The sequence below is a fragment of the Cyclopterus lumpus genome, chromosome 23, assembly GCF_009769545.1.
Source record: "Cyclopterus lumpus isolate fCycLum1 chromosome 23, fCycLum1.pri, whole genome shotgun sequence".
In the NCBI taxonomy this organism is placed as follows: domain Eukaryota; kingdom Metazoa; phylum Chordata; class Actinopteri; order Perciformes; family Cyclopteridae; genus Cyclopterus; species Cyclopterus lumpus.
The window spans coordinates 7,414,490-7,430,167 of record NC_046988.1 but is presented as its reverse complement, the minus strand read 5'-3'; the positions used below and the strand labels follow the sequence as shown (position 1 = coordinate 7,430,167).

At 42.7% G+C, this 15,678-nt stretch overlaps 1 protein-coding gene across 7 annotated transcripts in view; it reads right to left on the bottom strand.

Annotated features, from left to right (window-relative positions):
* chchd3a (coiled-coil-helix-coiled-coil-helix domain containing 3a) overlaps nt 1-15,678 on the bottom strand; it is a 59,028-nt gene that overhangs the window by 16,135 nt on the left and 27,215 nt on the right. For 4 of the 7 annotated variants that reach the window (XM_034526390.1, XM_034526392.1, XM_034526393.1 and 1 more), the window contains 2 exons: nt 8,452-8,466; nt 7,555-7,638 (listed from right to left, as the gene is read on the bottom strand). In XM_034526390.1, coding sequence (XP_034382281.1) covers nt 7,555-7,638; nt 8,452-8,466 — 99 coding nt within the window. The remainder of the gene's footprint in view (nt 1-7,554; nt 7,639-8,451; nt 8,467-15,678) is intronic. The other 3 variants (XM_034526391.1, XM_034526394.1, XM_034526395.1) reach the window with 1 other exon arrangement.

The window sequence follows — 15,678 nt, the reverse complement described above, 5'->3', positions numbered from 1 at the left end:
CCTCAAACACGGCTATATAACATAGCTCCTCCACCATTTATACTACTCAAGGAAGATCTGCTTTGTCAGCCCCCAGTGGCTGTTATACACATTTATGATCAAATGCTGAGAGATTGTTAAGTTTGACAGATGGCTTGGTGGTGAGTCGTATGAGAATCGATCCAGGTGCAACACCGGCAATGTCTACCACTGCCTTCCTGTGAAATACTCAATTTTAATAATAACATTACTTACTGTGAGTAAAGGTCACACAAGCAAAAATGATTATAATTAAAAAAATAAAAATTCTTCACACATCAGACAGATTAGAGATGTTTTTGTTTGGTTCCTGGTGGGTTATCGTTATGTATGAGGTATTGCTGGGTTAAAGAGTGTCTGACATTATAATTAGTCAACATCATAAGCAGACTGTCACAAAAGTTGCTGGTCTAGCCAGATGAGATGGTTCTGGACACATTTTAGACTTTTCAGGGTCAACAATGAAATTTGAAAATGAGTTCCATAACATCTCTGCATTGTTAAAAGAGGAACAATTGCCCTTGAGAATTTGTCGTGCAAAGAGCACACAAGATCGGGGACAAGCCAACCGGTGGACCTTATATTCACTGGACACCAGACACTTAAATCACTGTGCATGAATTAAAGATACACTAGAAACGTGACAAATGTAAGCATCTCGGCCCCATCTGCCCGGAGTTAACCTTCTAGCGGTAAAGACATTCATCATAGTTCAGAGCAGATCAATAGGAATGAACTGCGCTGCTGTAAAGATCAATAGTTGTGCGTTGCAGAGCTAAAAGAAGATGGGACATGACAACGCTGACAAAAGGTCTGATACAGATTTGAGTCCTCTTCATTTGGATGGACTCCGAGGGTTTGCAATGGATTCAGAGTCCTTTACTTGTTCACATTCTAAAACTGTAGAGTTTTGTTCACATTCTAAAACTGTAGAGTTACACATGTAATTTAGTACATATATACAGTTATAGATAGTATATGTATTGAACTGGATAAAACATGTCTTGATCCTTTGCAATGACACATATTTATTATATCATTTTTCCCCCTCTGATCTCTCATGAGATGTCTCAAGTCCACGCGTGTCAAGTTTAATTGATTGGAAATGATTTATGCCTGTCAAGTCCCATGAGTAAAAATGAAGTCATGAACTCCAAAAACCTCTCTGTAGATGCCCAAGATACACATTCAGAGATGCATTTGCAGTAAGTGAGCGACAAAAAAAAGATCCTGCATGAAATATATAAAACAACATAATGTGGAAACAATGCATCAAATGCAACAAACATAATGTGGTCTGAATGCTTAACCTACCGACTGCACTGGTCCCTCAGGCAGACATTAGTTTGCATGTAAAACACAATAAAGTAGTATGCCCAAAGTTTAAGAGTTAACTTGTAAGCTCCCGTTGTATCTGCGCCCTCTTGGCCTTGAATCAAGTGGTTTTTGGTGGAGACAAAGAAACTGTCAAGAGCTAAGAAAAAGGATTTAAAAGAGAAGCTTATTCACAGATAAAAAGACTAAAAAGAGATTTTTGGGGATGCTAAAGAGGCGAGAATAAGACTTCTCCTGGGTGCCGAGATTTAGCCATTGGAAGCAAAAGAGAGTCAGAAAGAAAAGAATGTGGGTGTCTGTCCAAAATACTAAGTAAACGGTAATAATACCTCCCTAAATGGCCGAGCTGGCACTAATCAGCTCTGTTGGAGGGCAAATGGCCATGTGTGACAGTGACTGAAGGACCACTCACAATACACCTGCACACACAAACATCGCATGTGCATTAACGCTGACACCTGCGCGCACTAGATACTAACACAGCATGTGCACATGTTGTCAAATTATCTACACATATCCTGGTGGCTTTAAACAATGTGTCGCACACAAACACCAGAGTGAGCGTAGAGGAGTGTAATTTGTGTGATTACTGAGTAGTGTCAAATCGTGATTTCCTGCCGTTGCCCAAACTGATTAAGAGAGTAGCCCTGACCTTTTGTTCGCCCAGATAGGAAACATCTTTTGAGGGGCTGCAAAACATAACCTTGTTTTTAGTCTCGCAGAGAGACGCCGTCAAGCAAATCTTTATCGACGGATGAATCGAATTGTGTCGCTACCAGAACTTTTTTTTCTGTGTCTAACCCATGAGCAATCAATTTCGAAAACAGTGTTTCTGTTTATTTTCATCCTACTCACTCTATTTGCTTTCCACTGGGTCTTTTAGCTCAACCGGAGCCAAACAAAATGCTGGTGGGGGGTGTCACAGACAAATTAAGTCATTACTGCTAATGCACTGCAGCGATATGGAGAAGATAGAAGCTGCACTGCAACACAAACTGCTCAATTTAGAGAAAAAGCTTCACATTTTTAATGAGTAAAACAAATAACTCCCCGTACTGATGGAGTCTTTCTCTTATCTGCTGCTGAGCAGGAGGGCCGAAATGGGGAGGAACCCCACCATGGCCAATATTACGATTCTGCAGAGCTAGAGTAAATGAGACTTCTGCTGTGTGCAACTTGCTCATAAGGAGAGCAAAGAGGCTGTTAAACAGTTATTGTGACGATCCTTCATACAGATTGTCAGCCAAAAGGTAACTAAACATGACTACAGTCATATTTAACCATGTGTTCAGACAGAAGGCAAGGCGAATGTTAGAGGTGGGGGTTACATGCAAAGTCAAAGGAAAGATGTGATCAGACGCAAAAGTCGCACAAAAAAGGCCCAGATGGGTCCATTGCTGGTGAGCTCACAGCTAACGTCTGTACAGTCGGTGCATCGGATGGTACGCCCGGCGGTCAAATTCAAAGGGAAAACCGGAGTGTAAAAAACACTGGTTGCATGGCAACCTCACAGACTTTCACATCATTCCCCCCCCCCCCCCCCCCGTTTCCAGTATTAGTGCTAAGCTATGCTATCCGGCTGAAGATTTATATGTACAGACGATCTAACATTAAGAAAAAAATGCAGAAAAAACACACTTCCCATTATGAGCGTTATTCCTTAAGTTTACACGGGCAATTTAAACGTTTTTAGTTCATTAAATCCCCACCCTTGCAAATCTCTGTAAAATGTCTTGTCAGAAAAAAACAGAAAACCTAGTTGTTATAACGCTGACCAATAAATACATTTTACCACCCAGAACTACGGCCTACAAACCATCAGTTGAATCAACACCTCTGTCACATAGTTTAAAACTAAAAATGAGCCCTATAAGCAGACTTCAAAAGTTGTCTCAGTAATATTGTTTTGGCCTGTGGTGCGTTACTGCCGTAGGATTTATGTAGTTATTCTTTTACATTAACTAATGTGCTGCTCTGCTGTTGTGAAATCGCCATTCCTTGAAAAGACTTCCCGTTAAATCCCTGTGAATCCCATCATGCGGCTATAACAGCGAACAGTCTCAGACACAATAATTCAACACTGCAGCACTCTGTCATGTTTTCACTACGGATTACTGTGTCTCCAGTTATACAACTAGCAGAGCCAGAGAGACTACATTGATCGCTTCATGGTGAAGAGAGACACATTTTAAAAATGTCTTTACGGCTACAATACAGCAGCAAGGCCATCAAGGCACAATGGCTGTTATTTTTTGAATTGTTTCAATGTTTTTGGCAAACAACAAGCAAAATGTACTTAAATGTGAGCTCCAGTCTTCAGAGAGAGAGACACAGAGGGCAAAAGATCGAGAGGGAGAGAGAAATGAGAAACTGAGCGGAAGATGAAGACACCAAGTCAGAGAAAGAGATAGAAGCTATTACTGTTTTTTTAATACTCTTTCCTCTGTATGTCTTCCTTTCACAGTGCTGTGGTGCTTTGCTATGAGATGGCAATTGCTGCAGTGATTGTCCTCCATAGGAGAGCAGAAAAATCCAATTTCATCGATATACAAGGCGAAAAGAAAGATGGAAAAAAAGAAGAAAAATCCTTTCTGAATAAAGAAAAAAAGAAAAGGAAAGAAACTGAGAGAGCAAAAAAACAGCAAAAAAATAAATAAATAATATAGAGAGACAGATGTGGCCAGGAGGGCGGACTGGAAAGAGACATGGTTCATAACAAAAAAAGACCAAGAAAAAAAAAAAAAAAAAAACATGAGCAAGTTGATTGTTAAATATGAGATTGTTTTACAGCAGGGCAGGTATTGAGTGAAAATGTAATAAATATATAGATATTGTTTTCAGGGGCTATTTGGTAGCTGTGGCCCCAATGAGCGGCAGCAGCAGAGGCAGCAGGCCGAGCTGCCTCGGAGCTGGTGATGGCCTGTCACTGGAAGCCCCTCTGATAAATGGCTATGTTGGATTGGAACAGACGTGTAATATATATCAGACTTATATTCTCTCTCCCTCTCATTCTGGGAGGAACGGAGAGAGGGTGAAGAACGCGATGTGAGATAATATTAAGCTGGAGGTAAACCACGGGAGCCTTGTTCACTGCCCACCAATAGGCTACTTGAAACTGGTCAACAATGTCGTGATTTATTTCATGGCCACATATTTGTCCTTATATACAAGTTAAGCGGGTTTCAGAGTTTATTTTATGTATGTTTTTACAATATTTCAACTCCCCCACTTGTGGTAGGTGCTTCAATGAACTGCGATGGGCGGTTTCTTTACACATGCCATCCCTCATGAATATTTAAATCAGCTACGATGCGATGATGAGGCCCATGACAATTTCACAGGACCCAAAGTTCTGTCTTTATATGTCTCTTAAGCGGTTTACATTAACAGTCTCCGATCCAAATATATGACATTTATATTGATTTAAATGGACAACAAAAGAAACAAATTCCTAATCACGAACAAAGAAAGTTTGGTATTTGTCTGAACTTTGCGTTGTTTTGTTACATCGTATACATTTGATCCAGTTGGTTCTGGTTTCACGTTGTAATTATGCGAGTGCACAATAGCGCTCCTCATTTATTCAATTTTGAAAATTTCACACTAGAAATGAAATTGATACACACTTCTGTACGTCTGTATTTGTATCTCCCTGTACATTTGCTCTCTCGACTGTCTAATACACTATGTATTGAGCTCATTCATCTGAAGTGGACACTATTGACCAGGCGGGCGTTTCAGAGAGAGCACAGGAACAGAACATGCCACTTGTGACTTTGTTCGGTATGCTCACGTTGAAGAGAAGATGGAGTGAGGCGGGGCTTGGAGTGCCAAGTGGGGCCAGAACATGGAAAAAGGAGCGTTATTAACACAGTGCACACTGACTGCACCCCCTATGGAGTCCCCCCGCCGCTTGCTGCACAGTAAGACAACATGCAATATGGCCACCATTGATCCCCAGTTACACGAGGGATCACACACCGTCACACACTTTGGCTCAGCAAAGCAACAAAAAAGAAAGATAACAACTCATTTTGAGGACAAAGTGCTTTGGAAATATAAATGTTTCGTCATTTAATTCCTGTGCATGAATCAATAAATGTTAATTTGTCAAACATTCCCCGTTGCTTACAATCACCTATTCTTTTACCTTTCAGTACTCTTTCCACCTGTTTTCTTTTACACTCTCGTTCTTCATCGCTTGGTGCTATTTTATCTTTTAAGCACTCTTCCACCTCCTTTTACTTTTGTCTTTCTTATCTTCACTCACAAATGTCACCTCATCATAATTCGTGTGATACCTTCGCAGGTAGAATCTATTTAATTCTAGTTTGTCTCCAGCTGTCGCGTATCTTTTTCTATCTCGTCTTTTATTGTGTTGAATCTCCAGTGTTTCTTTTTCCGCTTTAGCTCCTCTCTTCAGTACAGTATCTCTTTCCTTTTCATTCACGCTCTCTCAATCTGAGGTGTGAAGGTGATTTGTTGACACTTTGATCTAAGGAATATTGACCAGTGGCCAACATGACTGATGGATGGTCAGTGCCTGAAGTCGTTAATGCCTGTGTTAGTTGGGTGACTCATCGCTTCAATCATCAGCACTCACATTTACTCCTGTACGGGGGGATGCAGTAGGTTGAATCTGTCCAAAGTAATAATGCAACACAAGCTCAGCTATACGGCTAGATCAGCGAGGTTCCAGTGCAACAAGAGCGCATGGTAACATCTCAGAATATTTCAACATCTTTCACCAAGCTTTCAGCTCGAAAGGTGCAGTAGTTTTCTTAGCAAATGATCCATCACTTAACGCACACTTTCCCTTGACGTCAGCAAATGGCGTCCGCTAGCCAAGCAGAATGGTTCAGACCAGTGCACATCCAATTACTGACAGACGTCCACTACCACTCAATACCCACTGGCTTCAGAATTCATGCTCAGTGAACGAGGGAAGATTTGCTTTATTGACCCAACAGGATAACTGTCCACTAATGGGAACTAGCAAACCCACACAAAAAATATTCAACAAACACGGTGAATTATTACAATGGTGCTGCCGTTTAATCAGCTAGAACAAAAGCATTAAGAAATGGCACCAAAAAAAAAAAATATATATATATATATATTTAAAGCAATGAATAAATGTGCACAACATAAGACCATATCTCTTCATCATGAAACGTGTGAACCACTTGGATGAAGACAGAATCCTTTGACATTGAGGTCCTATTGAGGACAGTGTGTGATATTGTGCTGGGCTTGTATACATGTGAACTTCTAAGAACAAGAATATGTTATTCCTTCTTCTTCCTTATTGCATATATCTATCTGGCTCCACAACAGTGGGACATTTCCATGTAGTTTCCACCACTGAGAGCGTTTGACTTTTTGCACCATCCAAAAGGGGAAAAAACTCCTTCCCAGCATGAAGGCATCATTTTAAGCACATTAAATGTGGCCTTGTATCCTTCCCAAGATACACTTATGATTTGAGAGCAGCATGAGTGCGTCCTTTTTTAAAACCCTCTTCAACAGGGCATTTGAACCTGGTTGCCTGCCTTGCAGGCATCTCACTCTGGGACCAGCATGGAGCTGCCCTTTGAAGTGGGCTAAGCACAGCAGCTGATCCTTGCCCCCCGCCATAGGACAATAGTTTGACAAGGACATCAGGGTAACGCCATTTTCAGCAACAGGAGGACACACACAGGGATGAATGGGATGTAACCTTTCATCCTTCAGGTGGAGGTAAGGAGGGTTGAAATTAAAAGAAAAAAAGAGCAGAAGAGAGCAAAAGAGCCGTAGAGAGACAATTGGAGAGAGACGGAGAACAAGAAAGACGGAGAGCAATGTGCACCACACTGGGGAAAGCATGCAGAGTTTAAGTTAAAGGTTGAAGGATGATAACAGAAACAGTGGGACAGAGAGATGAAGAATATGAATAATGTGACGTTGGACGCTGAGCCCACTGTGTACTCTGGCTGAATATCATTCTCTGCAATTAACTAATTTCCATTACTGCTAACAACACATGTACAGTATGTCTATCTTTACATACAGTATGCAGAGTAGACTTGCAGAGCCTGGTTAAGATCACTGCTGTATTTCTGTGTGTTACTGGTAGAGCCTAGTTTTGTGAGTTGGGTTTACATTAATATAATTTATGTCCATATGCAGGCAGTTTTCAGGTTGGCTTATGGTGTTTCTTACCCTCTGCTCCAGCCGAGCCACCTGCTCTCTGTAGAAAGCATCCTGCTTGTTTAGGTCTGCTTCTCTGGCGCTCAGCTGCTTGGCCTAAAACACACACACACACACACACACAGAAGAAAAAACATCACTTGTGTGTTCAGTGGAGCGGTGCCAATTTTATGAGACTGATCACGAAATGCACAAATACGCACTGTGCCTGACGGCATGTCCATAGACACGTTTTGCATGTAACTAACATCTAGAAAAGTGTGTCCATGTCTGTGAGACAGACGATGCCTCGGTGGGTATTGTAGGAGCGTGTTTGTCCTCTTGTGTTCAATCTTCAGCAAAACAGCTATCGGGTCAAGAGGATAACATCAGTTCTCAGTGCAAAGGAGCACCATGGTCTGGCGTAAATATATCTACCCAGCACTACCAATCTCCACTGTCCCGCCCTCTAGTGTGACCTTTACTAAGCGTACGGCTGAGTCTGGGTGATATACAGGACGCATCAGCTCCCAGAGAGGAAGTGTCCTTCACGCCGGGGGAGAGGGGCAATGACTCAAATCTAAATAGAAATTAAAATGCTACTAATCATGATAAAAGGTTTAACTTTCTTTACAGACACATATTTCTAATTGTGAAAATGACCTCATCATGTACTTGACTATGAAAATAATAAACACTGGTGGTTCGGGTCTTATAGCAAGCAAACTGAGAGGTGGTTGTTCAAAGCCACAGTGAATAAGGTGACAGTCATGTCATCTATACCTCCACAAAGAATTTTGGAGGAAAGAAAGCTGTAAATAGGTAAAACATGTCAAAGAAGCTAAAAAGGAAAATAAAAAAAACATTGACTGATACAGAAACAGTGAAAAATAACTGAGTAGAACAGAAGCTAGAGACCTCTCGACTTACCTTCCGTCCAATCTCCTGAATACGGGAAGCATCGAGGGGAAAAACAAAAAGAGAGGAGAGAAAGAGTTTAAAAGAGGCACTGATTCATCCATGAACTTCTTCAAAGTGACATTTGGAAAAGGTTTGGAATTCAGAGGCTAGGGGTGACAGGCTGCCACACTGTTCTGCTTGAATACTCACACTTGGTCGTCTCTACCTCCTCTTGCACTGGCACATACACACAGACACACCAGTCCATACTCACACGAAATATATGTATGGTTTATGACCATGAACTATGTTTGTATGCACTAAGCAGTTTCAAACTCAAAGACACACCAGCACACTGCAGAGGACTCTCCTATGTAAAGCACCCACGCTAAGAAACTATGAAGCCTTTGCTTTAAGCAAAGTGTTGAAGGAGACACAGAGAAGTATGAAGAAAACAACGTATGGAGAACTATTTTTTTTCATTTGCATTCTGTCGCCAATCTCTTCTACTCGTAGAACCATCTGTGTTTGGCGACTGCAGGCAGATGCATTGTGATGGAGTGGTGAGGAGTGTCACCGAAGGGCTCTGCTCGCATGAGACGAGTGAGGGGAAGTTTCAAAGTCAAGGGGATGCTCCAAAGGCTTACACACTACAATTAATACAGAAACAAGGGTAAACACCTGCGCAGGCATGCAGTGGCATTATGTCATCTCCAGGTCCAGACATAGAGGGGGGAAAACACCGCCGCCGTCCTCAACACAAGCCGACATTAACCACATTAACCAGCCTTATTGGTCAGGTCAGGCGATGGTCTCTATTGTGTACCCGTGCATGTCTGACATGCTTTCACGTGGCCAGTGTGATGCAAAAACTCAAGCTGCCTGCACTTGATGGAGTCAAGTTGAACTTAAACCTGAATGATAGCGTAGGGTAAATGCGCTCTGAAGTACACCCTTACAAGTCTGCAGCAAGTACACAGGAAGTAGCACTAGTCGTGACCTTAAAATGTGTAATCGATTCCAGGCATGCAATCGGGGCTTCTGAGATAAATGGGCAAAGTTTCCGACATGCTGGGTTACGTCGGACGAGGTGCCAAAAAACTGTCTCCCACCAACAGCTCAATTTAAGGAGGAAGAGGAGAGGGATGATGGGAAACACAACGGAGAGGATAGGCAGGGGGTTGTGTGCTGTCACAAGTGTGTCCAAACTCAATGTTATGCTGATAGGTGGCGACTAAAGACTTTAGCTTTTGCAGATTGGAAGACAAAAGATGCACACAGACGCCGGGACACAAACAACGGCTCAGACACTGATCTGAAACGCACACGTCAGCACAAACACACACACACACCAGCCGGAGCAGCTGTACCCACAGAGAGCGGGTGGAGAGATAAATGTGTGCTGAAGGCGAGACTAAAGGGGTCAATAAAAGAGGAGAGGTTGTGACAGAAATGTGTGCCCAGGGATTTTCTTCTTTTTTTTCGCTCACTTTTGTGTGCGTCTATACGTAAGTCTGTGCATGTGTTCCACACACACACACACACACACACACACACACACACACACACACACACAGGATTACTTCCGACTGATTAACCCCATTCAGCAGACTTTAAAGATAATCTAATCATACCAAAAGCCAAACAATGGGACAGACTTCAACACTGGCCATGCACCCTTTGTTCACCTAATGAAGAGGTGGTCACGGGTGGTGGAGGAGAGCCGGGTTAAGTGTGGGGGGTGGTAGAGGAAGAGAAGGGCAAAACTGGACATGAAATACAATTTTTTTTTTTTTAAAAGAACAGAGAGATCAGAGACAAAGAGAGGAAGAGGACAATAAAAGGTGATTTATCATTGAAAGTGTCAAGAATGGAGAACTGGCTGTTAGATGGGGACATGGAGTCTGGGCCAAGTGCATCTCCTTAACTTTAGAAAGAAGTTAAAGAGAGAAAATGATCACAAAGTACAGAAAAGAAGATGCAATTGGAAGTAAGGGAGGAAAGGGCGGACACCTGAAGCTCTTGCAACTTTCCAGCTTTGAAATCCAGACTTTTCTCCGAGACAGTGGTTTCTTAAAGGAAGCCTGAAATGGCCGTCAATCACCCTCATGATGAACGTGAGTTTTCCTGATTTTATGAGCACTTTCAAAAAGTTGCAAGTCCAGGAGGACGATGTAATTAATTTTGGCTAATTTACTAATTCCACCTTACTAATTTTCCTGGGCAGCAAACATAAGGGGGGGGGGAAAGTAGCCCAGTGAAAATTCAAACAATCATAAACAATACCCGGCAGTCTTCCAGTCCATTCGCTGCGGTTTGTAGCCCAGAAAACTAGAGCAACATCAATCCCCCGCCCCCCTTGTATCCATCTCCCTCTGGTCTCCTATTAAGTACAGTAGCACAATGGCTGAGGGTGACAGGCAGCTGAGAGGGAGACCGTGGTGGTCAGATTAAACGGATCGTTTAGGCGAGGTGAACGCCTCTGTGAATATCAATTAGTAAGCCGTTGAATAATTAAGGACAGCCGTGTTTTTTAATTAGCCGACTGCCGCAGTTTGAGCTGGGAGCAGGAGGAGTAGGAGGGGAGGAGAACAGGAGAGGAAGATGGCAGGAAGGATGAAAACAGGTGGATTTTGCTGCGTCAGGCCCCGCCCCACCCGCCTCCTGTTCTCTCGCTGATTCGCTCGCATGCATTCCAATTTCTTTCACACCAGCTTTTTTGTTTTAAGTGTTCTCTTTGTTCGGTCGTTTTCTTTCAAAGCATTCAAAAGGCACTAAAATTAAAATAACTCCTGCCTGCAGCGTTTAGCAGGCTTAGGGCAACTGCATGTGCGAGTATGTACTTATACTGTGCCTGGCTCCATTAGGGACTGCCTGTTATAAAAGACATTATAGGGAATAATACAATGATGTCATATTTGCATACCTTCCTGCTCTCCTTTGTGAGGAGACACTATATACTTTCAAGGCACAATGGAGGAACAAAACACGATGAAATACACACTAAAGTATGTTAAATGAGACTGTACTCCCAAGTCGAACAACAGCATCATTCATTTCAGCAAGTGAGCAACTCAAATTTAATTTGAACCCAAATCATGAATATTCCTCAACCTACCAAAGTCGTGTTTGTGCCTGAACCTAACCAAACCCTCACTGTAGCATTATCACATCATAAAACAGAAGGCACACAAGCAACATTGTCCTGCCGACAGAGGCGTCGGATCCGAACACATTTATTTTTGCCATTCTGGAAGGCGGGCATTTTGCCATTTAACATTTTGATAGTTTTTTGTCTATCTATAAGTTGTGAGCATATAACCAAAATGATTTTCCCTTCTAAAACTGTTTCCATCTGAATAACTTTTAGATGCTTGAAAAGGGTAAAAACTATCCAGTAACAAGAAAAGATATTTTACTGTATTCGAGTCAATCGAAAAAAAATATTTTTGTGGAGGAGAAATACGTTTTTGATTATCTCCTTTCCCATCCATCATCTTGTTACAACACATGCACTAAAACCCCTTTGGAGAGTCCCGGCCCCCAGGTTGAGAACCAGCGACTTAAACCAGTGGATCCTCTCGTGATAAAAATAAATTCATGACAAGTTTACCATACTAATTGCCAACAGCATACAGGCTCCGGAGCACAATCTTAAAAAATAAATTTAAAAAAGGCAATTTCTTAGCACAAGAAAGAAAAAAATCAGATTATGCCAATTATATACACATTACATTTTTCATTTCACACCTCAATGATGGAGATCTCTGTATTGTAACAATGACGTGAGTCACAGTTACAATGTAAGTCAACTAAATGCTTATGAATCACGCTAGATGAAACTCATCTCGCAAGATGCCATGATCGATAGAGCACAGATCAGATATCATCACATTAACTAACGGCACCTCATCCATAACCTCGGCCTCTTTTGTCCTCCCCCTGCCGCCATCAGCTCAGTCGGGTTTCGCCCCCGTGACGACGAGTAGCCACATAATCAATGCTCCCTCACACCATCCAAGTGAATGCGGCAGCATGGTGGGTCAGAGCTGCTCACCGGGGCCCATCTATCACAGACCTGCACGACAGGGCCCTGGGACAACCCAATGTTGAAGCAGCGGGCCTCAGGTCATGCGTGCTCCGACGGGCAGGGAGGGGAGGGTCAAAGGGCAGCACAATGCGACCATGCTCCGGTGTTAATTGGTACGGCGGAGGTGTGGGTGGCACGTGGGAGGTTAGAGATGGATGGAGGGAAGGGATGGGGGGTGGAGGGAGTTCATGGGGTAGAGAAGATGAAAGGTAGGGAGAGAGATGGGTCAATGTGTGGATGGAATATGGATGACAAGATAGTTGGAAGGAGAATTTTTTTTTTGACAGGAGAACTGTCATATCGAGGAGATGGGAGAATATCTTAAAAGAAGGGTTTGATGAAAACACACAGTTTCTCTCTTTTTGCAGCCATAGACGAATACTTACACGCATACTCAAAACTCTTGCAGACACACATCCCTTCCACAAATCTTGGCACATCCTGTAACTGCCTCTAAAACCATTGCAGCTCTATCTTTAAAAGCTATCACTGGCAGATCAAATCTAAGTGATGGAGTGTAAAATGATATCACCTAACACAGACCTTACTGGCATTACCCTTAGAGTAGCTAATAAAAGTCCTGGTAGCAGTAGCAGTACAACTCCATTAGCAACCATTCACTTTGCCTGGTTAATTAGCATCAGAGGGTTTTACTGAGCTGCAATAACACTTAACTTAGGTTCAAGGCTAGTGATTAGTCTCCATTGAAGGTGCTAGGGTCATGGGCGATGTAATCCTGTCAGGTATAGTGTGCTCAGTTAATGGGCTTAACCTTGACTGATAACACTAAAGGACCTAAACACCGTCAAACATATATTTACACGCATAGTAATGGCTAAAACACATGACACTTTTTAAGTTCAGTTTACAGAATCAAATTAGTCAAAAGAGCTGCATTCGAAATGTATCAAAATTATGATAGATTTTGCTCAATTATCAAAAAGTCTGACTTGATTGTAAGTACTGCATATGCACACAACATGCCATCATATATTTAAAAGTTGTCCATCTCTTACAAATGATCCTTTACTTCACCAACCACCCATATTTCTGGTTATTGTGTAGCTATTCGGTCAAACACCAAATAAGATGAGACCGTACACATCTGTACACATGACATCTATTGCATCTGTCCATCCGGGGAGAGGGATCTCCTCTGCTGCTCTCCTGAAGGTTTCTTCCCTTTTTTCTGTTTTTTTGGGAGTTTTTCCTGATCCGATGTGAGGTCCTGGGACAGGGATGTCGTATGTGTACAGATTGTAAAGCCCTCTGAGGCAAATTTGTGATTTTGGACAAAATAAACTGAATTGAATGTGCTCCAGTCAAACTAGCTCAAGAACAACTTGTCTAAGAGTGTTATGAGGTGTGCAGCGCACACAGCCTCCCATCACGGAGAGGGGTGAGCGGCGCCATTTGTCTCTCCTTGAAGGCATTCATGGTGTTAAAATTGTTTGTATATGCAAAACCTGACTGATGTAGTAGGCATGATGTCAGATTGTTGGTTTTGGATAGTTACAAAAACTGTTGGGAAACAGTCTTCGCCCCCAATGCTCAAGTCGGAATGGTGTGTGACTTTGGCCCAACATGCACTTTGTTTGACGCATACTGACCCCTTGCGGTGACGTTTTCTTGGAGTAAGAAAGCAATGCAGACCAATTGCACTGTAGAGAGTAACGGGAAATGTGGGGAGAAAGTGAAGGAATTTGACGAGCAACAAAGTGCGCTGACTGAGTTTGAATCCTCTACAGGCGTCTTCCACCACTGGGCCACAAGGACAACCCGAAAATAAACTCGGCAAGCACGGCCGCCTTGTCACGACATAATAATGCAGCATCCTGGGCACCTCTTCATGGGGATTGATGTCAGTGGAGCTGCAAATGGTCACAATAAAGTCAAAAGAAGCAGCGGTATCATTAATCATGGAGAACAAGCTGGCAGAGAAGCTCTGACTGAAGCAATTACCTTCTGACCACTACGCTGTAAGAATTAGTCTACATTTTACATCCTTTTCCCTACTGGGTATGTGGCGTGACCAGTGAGAATTGCTTATTCTGTGGAAATACTAAAAAGGCATCCAGTGTATATGCCAGCAACGACAGCAGTGTGCAAGTGCTGCCTACCAGGTGTCTGTTGGCAAACAATATAACAGTGTGGTAATGTGGCCGAACATCCATACAATGAATTAGTTCCCTGTCAGTCCATATTATTCATGTTTCTGAGAGTTTTCATCCGTTAGCATCAGATTCTAAAACAAATAAACCCACTTTTTAAAGTGTATTTTTGCTGATGTCTCCTCCGCTTCCTGTTTTGTCAGCTGTGTACACATGCCCTAGTATGTTCTTACTTTACTTCTAATTGTTCGGTAACGTGACTATCTTTGACAAATGACTGAAGCATGGAGCATCCTCTGAGAAAAAGACATTGAAGCCACAGGCTGCAGACAGAATTACACTCCCGGGGGGAGCATCTCTTAGCACAGTGAGTAATGACGCAACGACCTGGTGGGTCAAAGGGCTGGCCTGACCAGGACAGGGACCGAGGGGCCAGGACAGGGACCAAAGGCCAAGAGGTGTAGGTGGTGAGTGTGGGTGTCTCAATGTTTGTGCGTGTATCCTAACTACTGGCTGTTTAAGGGCACATTAATATGAAGTGTCCTTGTGGAGTCTGTAGCTCATTGACTGTGAACGGAGGTCAACAGAGGGCTTGATCTGAACCAGCTGGCCTTAATGATGCCGAGACAGGGAGTGTCAACCCACACACACACATTTACATCTCTTTTGCACTTCTCCCAAAGAAGATACTCATTTACGTTAAAGTATATAAACAGTAAGATTTATAGTAATAAATAGCTATTCAAAAGCTTATCGAAGATAAGTAGGACCATGGTAAGAAGTTCTCAGGATTGAAAAGTAGGGAATATCATTGGAAAAACTAGAAGAGAAAAGATCGTCCAGTGAAAACAAATGGTGCTATTGAGCCCACAAAAGGTTGAAGTCCTGATAGAAACATGAAAAATCACTCCCCTTTCTTCTCCCAGACACTTCAAGCCCCTCGGCCTTGTTGGAGACACCTCCTCCACCACCTCCACCACCACTCCACGGCCAGCTTCTTCGCTGAGGGATGGCAACAACATCTGCTGGCTTGGAGATTGATTAATTGGCTGATCG